This window comes from Camelus ferus, chromosome 11 (genome assembly GCF_009834535.1).
Source record: "Camelus ferus isolate YT-003-E chromosome 11, BCGSAC_Cfer_1.0, whole genome shotgun sequence".
NCBI classification, from domain to species: Eukaryota; Metazoa; Chordata; class Mammalia; order Artiodactyla; family Camelidae; genus Camelus; species Camelus ferus.
In genome coordinates, this window is record NC_045706.1 from 35,217,026 (window position 1) to 35,234,402 (window position 17,377).

Genomic DNA, 17,377 nt, shown 5'->3' on the forward strand with positions numbered 1-17,377 from the left:
CATTGAGAACAGAAATACACCCATTCCCTTTGGCTCTGATTCATCCACCACATCTAGGGTCTTTAGCTCTTTTGCTGAAATATTCCAGGTAAGGAAAAATTATGGGTCGATGCCCTTTCCAAAATGATATGTAAATGCTATAAAAGGTAGCTAGTCAATAATGACATAATTATATTAGTCAATAAATGTTTTAGGAATGATGGGCAAACTCAAATTTAGATAAATTCTAATAAGACATATGATGACTAGACCTGAATGGCAACTCTTACTTGGCAGCAGCACAAAGATATAGCCAATTTACTCAGGAAGACATCTAATTTATTCTTTTATGCTGACGAAGACTGATGCAATCTAGTGTGTTACTTAGGGTACTGGACAGAGCTTTAAGTCAAAAGGAAGTCTGTCTAATGGTGAAATCCCAAACACCAACCATGCAGTGTGGGTAGTGTAGCATCTTAGGAAACAGAAAAACTTCCTTCCACCCTCAGAAGTGAACTCTTTCTGAGCTGGGCTGGGGGTAAGCACACTGTTGGCTGTTTCTCAGTCTGTGTGGAGGGGAGGAGGGGGACACGTAGAATGGCTAAGAACACTGGCTGCAGAGTCAGATTGCTGGAATTTGTCTCCCAGAACTAACGCTTCCTGACCTTAGACCAGGTACTTCACTCAGCCTCATCTGTCTCATCTATAAAATAGAAATGATAACAGTATCTACCTCACGGGGTATTGTGAGGATCAGTGAGACTACAGGTGATTTAGTCCAAAGCCTAGCATAGTAAGGGCACAGTCTGTTAGCTCTTCTCACTATTCTTTCTTCTCTGTCAGAATGACTGAAATCAATGGAACAGTACGCTGGGATACAGATAGGATGATGTCTCAGCTTCTGAACACAGCTTCCTCTAGACAGATTTCCATGAATAACGTAGGTTATATTAAAAAGAAGCAGAGATTACAAATTGAGGGGTGGATGGCAGGGACTGAAATGCCTCTCTCTATCCCCTTGTCCCTCTTCCTTAGGTTCTGGAGGAAAAAAAACAAAACTACAAAAGACAGGCCATGAAAATGTTTATGAGACTCTGGCTAAACCCCCATGCAGACTGTTGTAAGCTGAGCTGGCCCTGGTGGAAGACCCTTTCACGTGGCTAGAGGCAGGCCTTGGGCCTAACAGCAAAGGAGTTCCTATGGTCCTTCCCTCCCCAAGCCCTCACCCAGGCTTCTCTGGGTCTGACTGCTAAAACAGAAAGGGGGTGCAGGAAGAACTAGCAAGTCAGCAAAGAAGCAACACATTAAAGAGATCCCACATCCCTCACCTAGCCTTACCTGGTCCAGGCTGTCTCAGCAGGTGAGAATGAGCTCCAGGGCTCCTGGCCTAGATAAGCCCATCAGAGGGAGAGACAGTCAGATGGCTCAGTCAAGAGCAGCCACCACACCTGGTTCAGAACTTTAACTTGTTCAATTCATTCAATATTTATTTTATTGAGCCTCTGTGATGCGCTGGGTGCTTTTTCCAGGTGCTGAAACACCCACCCCAGTTTAGAAGTCAAAGACAACCACAAAGAGGATTCAAGCCCTAGGCCCCATGAACCTCAAACCTGCCCTCTTCTTCCTCAGAACTTAACTCCTTCCCTGCATGCTAATAGCTTTCCTCCTTACCCTGATGCATTTATAAAGTGATTGAGCATTTTTAAAGATGGTATCTAAAGCTTTTATATACTGAAATACTTGCAAAAGTTGTATTATCTAATTTTCTGTATATCGAATATGTATTTCAAATTTACTTTGGCCAAAACCTTGAGCAGCAGAATCAGTGTATTAAATTTATAAAAAACATCCACATACCTGGTGGGGAGAGGGTATATACAGCTCAGTGGTAGAGTGTGTGCTTACCGTTCATGTGGTCCTGGGTTCAATTCCCAGTACCTCCATTAATAAAATAAGTTAAATTAAATTAAAAACAAAAACAAAACAAACAAACAAAATGACAAAGGATAGAATTCAAAGAGGAAAAAAGAAAAAGAAAAAAACTCCAGACTTCATGATACAAATGTTTTCTTGTTTGTTTTATCACTAACATAGTCTCTCCAGAACTGTCTTCATTTTCCAGATAAGAATAAAAAGAGATGCGAAGATGTGAGATGTGACGAAGGTACGTCACTCTCTTCAAGTCACATAGCTAGTTAGTTGCACTAGATCCCAGGGCTGGACTTTAGTGCTTCTATTTTGTTCTCAAACACCATAGGGCCTTATCTGTGGACTGGTGGTGTAAGCTCCTCTATAAACGAGCTGTTAGTGTATCAGAACAGCAGTCTGAATTTCTTTAACTGACTGAAAAAAAAAAAACATCTACCAGTTTTCTGTAAGTTTAAAGTGATTGAGCTTTAAATCACTGTTTAAAGTTTTGTGGCTTTAAAAAACCATCTTTTTAGTTGGTTTAGTTAGTAAATAAAAAGTAAGAGGTGTGGGGGATTTTGTTTTTTTGTTTTGTTTTGTTTTGTTGCCAGGCCCTACTTCCTTGATGATGTGGTAATTGTAATTGTTTTTCATATCAAAGAACCATCCCCTTCCAGCTCTGCATCAGGCATGTAGCTTACACTGATGACTCTTCCCAGTTTTCTGAGACTGCAGTAACTATGCAAAAAAGCTTCTTTCTCAATGGCTGCCCTTTGCTCTTTGCATGAGAATCAACTTTTGTATCATAAAGGTTCTACTTTTGAAATCTTATCAAATCTTCTGTTTGGAATTCCAGAAAGTGGCATTAAGAGTCAGCTCTGACTGGAAGAAAAACTGGAGAAATCCCCAACTTTCTAGTTAGAAACTATGAGGTACTGCAGAAATGGCTCTTGAGTCAGAAAGGAGAAAACAGGGGTTTTAAATCTCCACTATAAATTAGCTGAGTGAACATGAATACAATCAAAGGTTGTAGGTTACATAAACTACAGAATTTAGAATTACAATGGACTTTAAGGACCTTGGTCCAATAGCCTTGTTTCAGAGATAAATAAATTGAGGTTCAAAGATGTTCAATAATTGTCCTCAAATTCGGAAGTAGTTACCAATATTAAAAATACATATACAACTGGATTTCCGGTTAAGATGAATCAGTAGGTCCACACTTTGATATATTTCTTCTACTCAAATAGTAATAAATAAAGTATAAAAATCGAAATAAAGGAAAGATATGAGGGGTCTCAAAAACAGACTACATATTCCATGAACCAGAAACAGAAAGGTAATGTGGAGCAGTGAGAGGGGCTGATGGCCAGGAAGTAGGCAGAGGTGGCTGAACCTGTAACTTCTGAAGTTTAATGGAAATCAAAAATATTCCAAATCAGATGGGAAATTAATGACTTACTGCTTGAAACCAGGGATTTCAAAGGATTAAAAAAACCACTACACACCCACTTCCAGGAGACATAGGCTAAGAGGAAGCAGTAGGCCTTGGCAGGCTGGGGAGCAGAGAGCCATGGGTTTCAAGAACCAGGAGGACTAATGCTTAAGACTAGGAATGGCTTGGTAATACAGGAGCTCCCCCATATATCATTATGAGATGTGGTTTGGACTGGGCATGTAGGATGCAGCAACTGTAAAACCACTGGACAGGTAGAGGTGAGGACAGAAAAACTGGAAAGAGGAGAAAGAGGAAAAGGAGAAAAAGACATAAATAAACACAACTTCTATGCCAAAAAAGTGTGCCAAAGATAATTCAAAAGAAAAGAAATCCAAAGCTAAGGAAAAAAAATCAATAAAATCAACGAGAACACAAATCCATTCCAGATACAATTAATTTTATGTTACAGGATGACAAAAACTTTCAAACAAATGCTTAGAATGGTCAAAGGGATAAACTGAAGATTAACTTTCATTTTAAAAGAACAACAAAAAATAAAACAAAAAGACAGAAATAAAATAGGTGAGTATGAAAAAGGACCAATTAGAAGTTTTGGAAATTATTTTTAAGTAGTCACAATGTTTTTAAAAAGTAGTAATAAAACTAAAAAAAAAAAAAAAGACAAAAACCAATCTCACCAGACTGGATGAACTGTACATTGGACCACAATAGAAAGGAAATTATTCAGAAAACAGCATTGAGAGATAAAATTTAAAAAATGTAGAGGCCTGGAGGATAAGTTTATAGGAGAACAGATTGAAGGGATCCAACATACATCTAACCAGAGTTCCAGAAGGGAAGAATGGAGAAAACTGCAGAGAAATAATATTTAAAGAAAAAAAAAAATGGAGAAGTTTCCAGATCTGGAAAAAGACGTAAGTTTTCAGGTCTATCTTCTAATGCTAAACAAAGACAATCCCACAATTAAGTTTCAGAATATCAAGGATATGGAGAAAAATCTAAAAGCTATCAGAGCCCACAAATCAATACAAGAAAAGGCAGGTAATCCAATACAAAAATGGGCAAAAGACTAGAACAGGCACTTCACAAAAGAAGTTATGCAGGATGGCGGAGCAGTAGGACCACGAGCTCACCTCTCCTTGCGACTACAACAAAACCACAACTGACTGCTAAACAACCACTGGGGAAAAAAAAAAAAAAAAAAAAAAAAAGACTGGAACCTGGCAAAAAAGATCTTCTATTGGAAGCATAAAGAGGGAGCCACAGCAGGATGGCAGGAGGGGTGTGCTCTTGATACAACTGGGTCCCATACCCCTCCAGGTGGGTGACTTATAAGCTGAAGATTAAGTCACAGAGGCCCTCCCACAGGAGTGAGAGTTCTGAGCCTCACGTTAGGCTCCCCAGCCTGGGGTTCGGGCATTGAGAGGAGGAGGAGACCCCAGGACAGCTGGTTTTGAAGGTCAGTGGGGCTTAACTCCAGGAGCTTCACAGGACTCAGGGAAACAGAGACTTCATTCTCTTGGGAAGCATACACAGAATCTCACATGTGCCAGGTCCAAGGGCAGAGGTAGTGATTTCACAGGAACCTGGGCCAGACCTGCCTGCTGGTTTTGGAGGATCTCCTGAGGAGGCAGGGGACAGCTGTAGCTCACCCAGGGGACATAAAAGCTGGTGGCAGACATTCCAGGAGTGTTCATCTACATTCTGATTGTTCATGACATCTTGATTGGATCATTAGCACCAAGACCTAGCCCTACCCAACAGCCTGTAGGCTTAAGGGCTTGGAAGCCTTAGGCCAAACATACTGGGTGGGAACACAGCCCCACCCATCAGCAGATCTCCTGAGCCACAAATGCCTCTAGATGTGGTCCAATGGCCCTACCTATCAGAGGTCCAGAACCAAGCTTCACCCAGCAGTGGGCAGGCACCAGTTCCTCCTGCCAGGAAACTTGCATAAGCCTCTGGTCCAGCGTCATCCACCAGGGTGCAGACACCAGACATAAGAAAACAACAATCTGAAAGCCTATGGAAGGAATCCACAAACACAGGCCAGATTCTACACTGGGACCAGCTGCACCCTGGCCCTTGGGTGACAAAAAAGGAGTGTGCTGCTGGGATACACAGGACGTCTCCTACAGAGGGCCACTTCTCCAAGGTCAAGAAACGTAACTAACCTACCTAAAAATACAAATAGAATAGATAGACAATATGAGGCAGCAGAGGACAATCTCCTAGGCCAAGACACAAGGTAAAATCCCAGAAGAAATAGGTGATGAGGAGATAGGCAATTTATCCGAGAGTTTAAAGTAATTCTAATTGGGCCCCTTTCTTTAGTTTCCTCACTTTTTGTTTTTTTCTCAAGGTTTTATTTACCATCTATTTCCCGCATGTCAGATCTTTCCAGTGTCACTTAGATCAGCTATCATGGTCGCCAAGGTCTGAATGGGTTGATTAACCACTGGGGCCAAAACCGAAACTAAGGTCCCATACCAAGCTCCTGGAGCAGACTGCAGGATACGACTCTTCATGCCTGCTACTGACTCTTCATCAGACCCTCGGTGGTGAGGAGCAGAGATAGCATGTTTCATTGCTAATTCCCTCATTACTTCTTGTAACTTCCACAGGCGCCTGTCTTAAGGGTAGGGACAGCACCTCCCCTTCATGTAATCCATGCATATATCTGCACATATCCATTCACTCAACTTGGCTAGGCGCCCTCAGTGTTCTCCCACCCCAACTGCATACAAACATGGCTGGAGGGCAGACTGTGCTGTAGCTGAGGCCATTTTAGACATTTCTGACCCATTTAACATAATACCACCCCTCCCAGTATCCCATAATCAGAGCACCAATGCTGCAACTCCTCTAGTCTTTTGTTAAAACCTCCCGGTTAATTCTACTAATTCAGCAGAGGACTATTCCCATTCCGTTGTTTTTGGCTCGTAGGGATCTCATCTCTATTATTTCCCAGTTCCCTGGTGGCCTGTGTTTTAGTCTGGATCAGAGGCCATGCTTGCAGGTACTCTTCCTCCTCTATAATTATGTCCTAGTGTTCTGATGAGTCATTGTTTCAGGGATCCCACCTCTTGGGGTGCCAGTTCTCCCGTGAAATAATAGTCCTCACCTTTGAATGGGGCAGCCTAAATTCAAATGGCCCTGCATTTTAGCCATCTTACATGCAATCACTTCAATGTGTTCTTCCTGTTGTATTTTAATAAAACATCTGAAGGGGCAGACCATGCAGTCCAGACATCCCTCTCTAACACCAATGCCTCTTTACTCCTTTAGTTTCTCACTGAGCTATAATTTCTTCTCTGTGCTAGTCCTTACAGCACGTAACAAAGTCCACGCAACACCGAGATAGCTTGCTTACTTTTTCCCATTGCTTGCTTCCGTCAGTACTTCTCACTAGCCCTTTGGCCTTATCCAGATGTCCCTGTACTCACGTAATGCCCTAAGTTCCATAAACCTAGCCAAGTCACCCTCCATGGAAGTGGTTGGCCAACCTGGGATTTCCCCATCGACAACAGGCTTTCCTCCAGCATGGTGACTTTGCCCATTCCTGTGTTATTTATGGTTTCCTGCCTGGCTTGCCAATTGTTGGGAAATGGAGGGAATGCAAAGTGCCTACCAAACTGAGAAGGCATCTTGAAACCAAAAACCAGGCAGGCAGCTCCATATAGTCAACTGATCCATTTTTTATGCGGTAACTTATAGGGTGGGATCAGGATCAGGTGGACAACTATCCAGAAGCATTCACAGTTGTACTCTGCACCATGGAGGGGCCATTAGGATAATTTTATAGTTATCCTAGAGTATGGGGTTGGGGGCTTGATAACAGGACGAGCACTCATAAGTCAAAATTCACGAATGGGTAACCAGTCTCCTGGACACTGGGAATATTTCAGTGAAGGTTTTCATCATTGTTTGGGGACAAACAGGGCATAGAGGCCACCTGGTCCTAATGATTATTAAACATCTATTAACTACAAAGCCCTGTGATGGCAGAGAAGTGATTCACTGCACAGTACAGTCCTGGGTAGGGTCAATGGAAGGAGAAACTGTAAGGGCCCAAGATGGCTAACAGTCAAACAGAGATCAAGTTTTATCTTCAGGTCCTCAGACTGGGAAATGGTTCCTGGCAATGGGTGTATATAACAAGATTCTACTGATATAAAACAATTGGTCAGGTGGTGTTTGCTGTACTACACATTGTGTCAAAGTGGCACACTCAGTTTACGTGATGGAGTAAGGAAGAAATCATTGACATGAAGTAACAGACGCAACTTGCAGCAAAGTCTTGCGTTCTTCATCCCCTAGAATTCCTCACCATGGATAGCTGGTAAAGCATCTGCCGGCAGCCACTGCTATGTGCTCAGTGCACTTGGCTTTATGGACTCCAGGAGTGAGTCACGGGAGCGAGGCTATGAGGAGTGACCTAAGTAGCTGCTTCACTGAATGAAGCAGAGGAAGGGAAAATAAATACACTATATAATTATAGCTCCCACTATTCTAGAACTCAAATAATCTAGAATCTCCAGTAAAGTCTGAATGTGCCATACTTAGAAATATTACAAATACAATTCTAAGGGACGTTTGTCATACAATTACTACACTGCCCCACCCTCCTGGTTAGCTCAGAAAGCCTTCTCTACCAGGTGCATGGTGTAGTTTGGCTGAGCCTGGAGATACAGAACAAACTGGTTTCTCTTGGAAAAGGTCATATACCAGGCTCTGATTACACTTTTATCCTCCCTCCCATTTCCTGCTGAGCGTACAACTTCTTGGTCTCAGCAATTACAGCTAATGGCTACAGAGGAAGACAAAGAGGGGCAGCACCTTCAAAAGCATTTTTTTCTCTTTGCAATGGTGAGCACAGTCAAGAGATTTAAGTAGTTTACAATCAGTTACATTACATAAAACAATCTGCATGTCAGAGTGCCCCAAATGAACTAAGTCCAAATTCCACTTTTACCACTGATATAACTGTAACAAAATTGAATAGAGTTCAAAGTATATAAAAAAAAAAGCACTTTCATTCTCAAGTTCCTGATCTGCAAAATGAGTTTCATATTATCAACTTCATAGTCTATAATGAAGATTAAATGTAGTAACAGGTAAAGTACCTTTCATATAGGACTTGGCAGGTGTAGGTATTTCCCATAGCCAATAGCAATTATTTCACACACATAATTTATTTTATAGGTAACCTAGTTAACAGCAGGTTTATGGCTGAGTATCAAGAATTATAATTTTTCTCTTAAGACTAGCTTTACATATCTATGTTTGGGCAAATACTAACAAATGCATATACCCATATCTATTGTAATGCTTATAAAATACTTCATAACCAGTTTTTAGACCTGTTAAATAAAACAGTTCTTTAAAGCTCATATAGGCCCATTGGTTGGAGAAGTCTTCCAGCCATGCTTCTATTTTTTTCCGAAGAGCTAGGCTGATAGCAGCTAGACTTGAAAATCAAGTACCTCCAGCCGTAACTGAGGCAAAACTAGCAACAGTGTTTGAGAAAGCTCCACAGTGCTGGCCGCTCTACTCCATTTTCCTGACTAGAAAGACCGGAAGCCTCGCAGACTGAAGTGAATATAGAATCCCAGCTACTTCTGACTCCCTGTCTGTACATCAGGCGAACGTGATAACCACTACCTTACGGAAACCCGCTCCCTATCTGTATGTGGGAGTTTCATGGATTTTCTCTCTCAACAATGAAAACACAGGGGATTGTTTCTAACTCATTTTTCCCATCTTCTGCCTGAAGGAGATCAGAATTTCTCCTCAGACTCCATTCAGTCATCTAGTACTGAAGTAGCAGGAAAAGCTGTGAAATGCAAATTGCATTTTTCCACCACGAATAGCACTTGGGTGAATTAAGGAGACTACATAACTCAATCTAGTTAGTCAAATTAGAAAACCAGGCTCTTATCCTAATCTCCGTAATACAAGGAGTAACAGAAGATTTCAGGGAGCAACACTGCAGAAACAGAAAGAAAAAAAAAAAAAAACCACTATCCTGTCTCGCCAAGATGTCTTCTCACCTTCTCAGGAAGGTAACAGAAAGAGAAAAATCATAAGAAAAAGAAACTAAGGATTGCTCAAAGGAAGAGAAACTATGGCTAGAGCATAATTAGTGTTCTTTCCATCTCCAATTAAGTATGTTTCTTATCAATTAAATAGAACTCCCTCATCTGCATGAATCCAAAGATATAGTTCACCAGTATGTATATATATAAATATATAATAATTTATATAATTGATTTATATAATGGATTTTTTCCCCCAGGGTGAGAATATTTATTGTAAAATTTTCCAAAAGCACCCAAATTGTTAATGTTTGGTCAAAATAAAATTAGAACCAAGGTTGGTAGAATGAATTCTAATGAAAAAATCAGAGAAAATCTATAAATCCTAACTTAACTTTCCATATTAGCTATTTCAGAAATAATGTAAAATAAATATTCTGATGAAATATTCTCATTATACTAAGTATTTGTCAATTTGTGAGGCTATCATTCTAACGAACAACTATTTGTTCTCTCAGTACAACAAACAAAAGTTGAACATAACTACTTGGGTCTAAATAATGGTTTAAAATCTGGGAATAGTACATGAAGATGTTGAATTGGGACTAGTTTTAGAAATAATAAAATTAAAAATCTTTCTATCTTAAAATATAATACTCCAGCAATGATAAATAGTTGAAGTTTTAAAAGTTAACCTCCTCCCAAGTTGCCAGGTATGAAGCCCAAACTACGAATGTTTTAACTGAAAGAACATGACATCCTTTTTCTTGCTGTGAAATTTTTTCAAAAACACTCTCTCTCCCTCTCACACACAAGCACACACACCAACTAAAAAAAAAATAGCTTATGTGAAGGTGCTTAAGGGTAGACTGAGCTGACAGGTGAGTGGAAGGAAATTCTTAAGTGAGTGAGAGAAAAAGAATGGTTAGGAGAGAACTGAGTGATTAAGTTCAGGAAAAGAGCTAGAGATAGGCAAAGTATATTGTAAAGCAAATATTTATTTTCAGCTTACATTTGGCAGAACACCATCCAAATTCCAAAGGTCATTAATGAGCTACATGAAACATCATCTTAGAGAAATATATTCCAAAAATTTACAGTTCTATATTCTGGTTTGGTTGTATGTAACCCCCATATATTCAAGGGCACGCATCAGTTCTGCAGTTTACAAAAAGAAAGCACTCAAAATATCATAAAAATTGATTTTGTCTGAAAAAAAACAAAGCTCCTTTTCCTTTACAAGTTGAATTTTGTTTTCATTGTTAAAATTAAAATTATACATGAAAACAGTATCAAGTGAATGATTATGTGTTGGAGAACAGACACTTCAAAATGATAATGACTATAAAAATAGTACGTACAATGCACTGTACACATCAGGTTGTAGAATAGACAGAAAAATGGCTAATGTCCACAGGCTATTTATTAACTGACCCAAATCTCAGAACATGTAGTGATTAAATTTTGGCTTAACTGAATAATTTGGTCACCTATTATGAACAAACTGTAGTTAGCCAAAGATTATTTTTCAATGTTCAACTTTTAATATATCCTATCCTAGATAAGACCTTTTGCTTTTATCATGAGATTCTTCAGTTTCAGGCATTTCCCAAGTGAGAACAATAGCACCAGAATAATGTCACAACCTCTGCAACATTAGCAAAAATGGACCACACTTATCCTCTATCCTGAAATAGTTCACATACCAGTGACTACAACAATAACTATATGGTCCTATTTAACAACAAATTAAACAATTCCTATAAAATTTTCACAGTCTATGAAAAGATTATGAATCAGAAATTATTTAATGTTCCAGACACCAAATAAATTTGTTTTAAGGTCTTTTAAGATAACCCCCTTGAAAGAAAAGCTAGGTTCATTCAACTTTACATGCTCATAGACTGAGTCTAGTGTTTGTACATAATACTCAATACATATTGATGAATTGATGGTATTAATTTATGACAAATGATCAGGATCAAGAAAAGTCTTGAAAAACAAATATGGCAGTTAAATCAATCAAGATATGCACAGTATAAGTCCTTCTATAGAAAAATTTAAATTCCCACAACACTACAGGTTTTCAGAGTCAAGCATTCAATGGAATGGTGAATAATGAATTTCATTCTGGCGATTACCTCGAGGCAGGGAGTGAGGGTAAGAGCGTCAGGGAAGTATACAAAAGTCCTCAATTCTTCTTAATTGGATCTAAACTAAATGTTACAATGCTAATTTTGATAAAACAGTATGATGGGCATGAATGCTTATTATTTATTCTCTTTTTGTCTGCCTACTTATAAACAATAAAAAAAAGATTAATATCAGACCTTTGCAGGAATAATTAGCTGTGTATTGATGCATCAGCAGTATTTATCAGCTAATCATCTATTTTACAAACATCATTCATTTGAAGATCAATGATCCACAAACCAATGATCTATGCATCTTCTTTTATAATTTCAATATGTAGTTGTAATACTTTTTATTTAGATTTTTAATAAAATGGATTTCCACCATTCTTTAAGAAGTGAAAAACTTGAGGAAATTTCTATTAGAAGAAAATTTCCTTATATTGGGTGATTTAGTCAAAGCTACTTGAAATTCTAACCTTTTACCATCAATTACTGATTGTATTTTAACACAGAGAGCAGAAAAGACCTGGTAGTAAAAATCTCAAGAATTCTCTTTATTTTCATGGCAAACATTTTCATGGCATTTGACAGAACTCAGAGCTATTTCTTTGAAATGGGTTCATATCTGTGAAACTAAGCCCACCAGGATGAAGACTTTTTTTTTTTTTAAAGAAAGAACAAGAAAGAAATTAAGCCACCAAAAGATGTATTTCACATAATAGCAAAATATAAAAAATAGAAGCAAAATGACAGAATAAAAAAATTGCTAAGCAATGGATTTAAGAAACTTTGATTCTATTCTTCTCTCTTGTTACTAATGGTCTTCTTTTCCTTCCATTGTTATATATGTAAAACAGGTATGATAAGAATGAATGAAGAATGGCCTTGCAAGACTTACTAGGAGGTTAAAAGGAATTATTGAAACATTGTTCAAATACTTTATAAATACTACTGACAAAAGTATAATAAGATCGGTGTTTTTGTTTTCTTTCAGTGAAGATGTTCTTTTAAATCAGACTCTGTTTCTTAATATTGTTTCAAATTCTCAACTAGAGAGATGTTAGCTTTCTTCCAAAGTGATACTCCGAGTGAATCACAATATTTCTGATTAAGAAAGACAATACTTGAACTGTGCTACCAGGGGAAAAAGAAAGGAACTGCAGCACAACTGGTAAAGTTCCTAGACTTAGTCCAATCAAGTTGTAATCATCCAACTGACATAATATTTTGTTACTCCAAAACTTTCAAGTATCATTTTGAAATCATATTCCATCTCAGTGTGAGATTTCTTACATAAATAGGAGGAATTAAATTTCTGTAAACGTTTGCAATGCCAGTTATTTCTCTGAACAAATTTTTTTCCTTTAAGAGAGTGGCTCCAGTGAAGAATCCTTTCTTACACATTCATGTCCAGACTAAAAAGAAACAACGCTTTTCTTTAAAAAGACAGAAATACCCAAGAAATGTTAAAGCTTTCTGTAGCCAGGGATTGTCCATCTATTACTCTAAGCATGTAATCACTCCCTATAGATTCCTGATGAATTTAAAATGTTTTCCAGTTACTCATAGTTCATCAGATGTGTTCACCTTTGGTACGTCACATTCTTCACTGGTATGACAACTCTGAAGGATATCCTTGTAGTAGTTCTTCAGATCTTCATATAAAGAAACAGTTTGTTGTGAGTGAGCCAAGGGTAACACTTTTTCATTTAACAACATCTGCACTCGGAATTCTTCTTTAGGAGTCTTAGCATTTTTACAATGGTAAAGCACAAATATTAGGTTTGAGGCATAGGGTACAATGTGACCACTTCGGAACTTCCTATGCATTTGCTCCTTGTAATTATAAGCTGTTAGGGGCTCCTTGTCTTTGAAGTAGCCCATAAGAGAAAGCAGTGGAAGAAGGGTCTCTGCATGACCAAACTGAAGGATGACTGGAGAGGAAACTGGTTGAGAACTTAAAAGAGAAATAGAGAAAAAATATGTATAAACATATTTTACATACATAATAATTTAACATAATTTTACATATAATAATTTAACATAACAGCTTGTAAACACAATAGTTACACTTAGAATTAGCATACAACTTTCTCACCTTTTTGAAATATAAACATAACAACAATATGAATGAAATTCTGTGTGGCAGAGAACTGAATTTTTTATACTAAAAGTTAAGTTCCAAAATTTTGGATCACCGTAGTAGTGCAAATTCATCTAAAAGTGAGGCATATATGTTATTCTTTTTTTCCCCCCAAAAGTAGAATGTATGTTCTCTCTCTCTCTCTTTTAAATTGAAGTACAGTCAGTTTACAATGTTGTGTTAATTTCTGGTGTACAGCATAATGCTTCAGTCATACATATACATACATATATTCCTTTTCATATTCTTTTTCATTACAGGTTACTACAAGGTATTGAATAGTTCCCTGTGCTGTACAGTAGAAACTTGTTTTTTATCTATTTTATATACAGTAGTTAATGCTTGCAAATCTCAAACTCCCAACGTATCCCTTCCCATCCCCTTTCCCCACTGGTAACTGTAAGTTTGCAGTTTAAAGAGAGAGTCCAGTATTTACTTGCAGCTTAAGGAACCTGAAACTGGTATGCATTTCAAAACTGCACTGCTTTCTGTGAATGAAACTGAGCAATCGACCCTTAGTAAGTATTGATTACTCTTTGGAGCTCTTCTGAATGAATTTCAAATGTTACTTTCTCTTTATCTAAGGAATAAGGACAAGCAATATTCAGTAAATTTCTTGGTTAAAATCAAGTCTGAACAGTCTGAACAGTAAAATGGTAATGCATGTATTTCAGTGCTTTTTGTAAGAACTGATTTGGGCACCAAATGAGGAATAGAGCCACAAAAGGGCTGAGATACAATCTATTCTAGCTGATATACCGTGTCTGTGGGTGGGAGTGGACTTGATATATTACAATAAACACAACAGCTTTCAATACTATGAGCTAAGTCATCTTTTTTTTCCCCCTCAAGTTTTCTATAATCTTTTTTTATTTTCTGGTAAAGGCTTCTTTTATAAACAGCAGCAAATGACTGCTTAGCCTTTTCTCAGCTTTTATAGAAAGAATATAGCTATAGTTCTTAAATATAATCTGTAAACCTATTCAAACACAATTAACCATCTGACTTCTTGCCACCACCTCACACATTAGGCTACAAATTTAGTACATCTGGATTTTCTAGGAGGACAGCAGCACTTGCAGCAGTTTTTGAACTTTCCTGAGTCCCCACATAAAAACAGATGCAGCAACTGGATAGCAGACCCAAAACCCAAGGGAAACATTCACAGCATAACCATGTAGAAAAGTATTTTCCATGAATTACCAATAGCCTCAAGACCTGCATATTATCAGTATCTGTGGAAAGAAGCAAAGAGAAACCACAAAGCATGTGAGAGATTTGAAAACAGGAGTATCCCAAACAGCCATCAGGTACTCACTAGAAAGTACAGTGGGCCAATGTGAGACAGCAGCTGAAATTGGGAATGGTTTCACCCAATCTAGCATATGTGAGTGTGTACATATACATGTACAATGTACGTGTATTACACATGTATATATGTATGTATATGTATATATAATGACAATAGTAATAGTAATAGTTATTTATTTTTTCTATATGCTGTAAACATATATCATTACCATTTTTGCTTTTGATAACCAGTTACCTTTTAGAACTATTAAAAACAGAATAAAAATTATAGTAGACAGAATTCTAAAATGACCTCCAAGAAATGAGCCTAATCTACCTGGGAAGAGGGAAATACTCAACTCTAGCCCCCTCTAACTCTCCTGTACCACCTAAGGAAGGGGAAAAAAACTGAGAGGCACAGGCTCATCAAAAGGCTGAGACCCAATCATAGGACGACAGAAAGTTTACCCTCCCTCACACCTTACCGCTACATTAGTAAAGGCCTATTTACCATAGTTTTACCCAGTACATCATGTCCACTTTAAAAAAAAAAAATTACAAGACATACTGAAAGGCAAAAAACTTAGTTTAAAGAGACTAAACAAGCATTTAGAACCAGAGTCAGATATGGCAGATATGTTAGAATGATCACACCAGGAATTTTTTAAAATTATAATTAATCTGTTAAAGGCTTTAATGGAAAAAATAGACAATATGCAAGAAGAAATGAGTTAATTTAAGTGAAAGATGGAACGTCTATGAAAGACTAAAAAAGAAATAATAGAGATTAAAAACATTGTACAGAAACAAAGAATATCTTTGTAAACCAAACACAGATGAGGAAAGAATCTCTGAGCTTTAGCGTATGACAACAGAAACTTCCAAAGCTGAGAAGAACAGAGAAAAAAGGACTAGAAAAAAAGATTAGAATATACAGGAACTGTGGGACAATTATAAAAGGTTTAAATTAACATATGTGTAATGGGAACACCAGACAGAGAAGAGAAACAAAAACAGATGCAATGTCTAAAGCAAAAATAAATGAGAATTTATCCAAATTAATGTTAGACAACAAACCACAGATCCAGGAAGGTAAGAGAATATTGAACAGGATAAATTCAAAAAAAAAAAAAAAAAAAACCAAACCTACGCCTAGGCATATATCATTTTTAAGCTTCCGAAAATCAAAGCTAATGAAAAAACTCTTGAAGGAAGCCACAGGAAAAAAGCACCTTACCTATACTGGCACAAAGATAGGAACTGCACCTGACTTCTCCTTAGAAGCCATGCAAGCAAGAAGACAGTGGAATGAAATATTTATATGTTTTGAGAGGAAAAACCCCAACTAACCTAGAATTTTGTACCTTGCAAAATTATCCTACAGAAAAGATGGAGAAATAAACACTTTCTCAGACAAACAAAATTGAAAGAACTTGTTGCCAGTGGACATACCTTGCAAGAAATGTTCAAAGAAATTCCTTCAGAGAAAGAAAACTCAGCTCAACATAAAGAAAGGAAGAACAGTGCAGATGAGTAAGTAAAGATAACATTAAAATGTTTATTTTTTATCCTTAATTGGTCTGATAACTATTTATTCAAAATAATAGTAGCAATAATTTACTCAATTATGTATGCTTATACACACACACACACACACACACACACACACACAGACTTATGCATGCTTATGTATGTATAAGTGAAATTAATGACAGCAATGATACAAGGGACAGGAAGGAAGAATTAGAGTATTTTGTTATTATAAGGTACTTGCACTACCCATGAAGTGGTAAAATGTTATTTGAAAACAGACTGGGATTATAGTTATAAATGTATATTGCAAATTCTAGGGCAACCACTAAAAAAGGTAAAAAAAAAAAAAAGATGAAATACAATTGATATGCTAAGAAAGGAGAGGAAACAGAATCATGTAAAGTGCTTGATTAAAACATCAAAAGGCAGAAAAAGTGTGGAAGACAAAAATAGGAACAAAGAACAAAAGCAACAAATAGACAAGAGTAACAAATATGGTAGATATTAATCCTAGTATATCAATAATCACTTTCAATGTCAATGGTCAAATATACTAATTAAAAGAGACAGAATGTCAGATCAAAATATAAGATTCAACTATACGTTTTCTACAAGAAATCCACTTTAAATATAAAGACACATACAGGATTAAAAGTAAAGTAATGGAGAAAGATACAACATGCTAGCTAATACTAATCAAAAGAAAGTGGGAGAAGCTATATAAATATCAGACATGGCCAACTTCAGGGCAAGGAAAGTCATCAGAGATAAAGAGGAGCAGTACCTACTGATAAAGGGGTCACTATTCTAAGAAGATAAAACATTCCTTAATGTATATGTACCTAACAACAGAGCACAACATGCATGAGGCAAAAAACTGATAGAACTACAA

General features: G+C 37.3%; 1 protein-coding gene across 3 annotated transcripts in view; it reads right to left on the bottom strand.

Annotated features, from left to right (window-relative positions):
* Positions 1 to 10,362: 10,362 nt before the first annotated feature.
* Positions 10,363 to 17,377, bottom strand: part of MINPP1 (multiple inositol-polyphosphate phosphatase 1) — a 40,013-nt gene continuing 32,998 nt past the window's right edge. For 2 of the 3 annotated variants that reach the window (XM_032491388.1, XM_032491389.1), the window contains exon 5: positions 10,363 to 13,476. In XM_032491388.1, coding sequence (XP_032347279.1) covers positions 13,083 to 13,476 — 394 coding nt within the window. In that variant the 3' untranslated portion in view covers positions 10,363 to 13,082. The remainder of the gene's footprint in view (positions 13,477 to 17,377) is intronic. The other variant, XM_032491390.1, reaches the window with a different exon arrangement.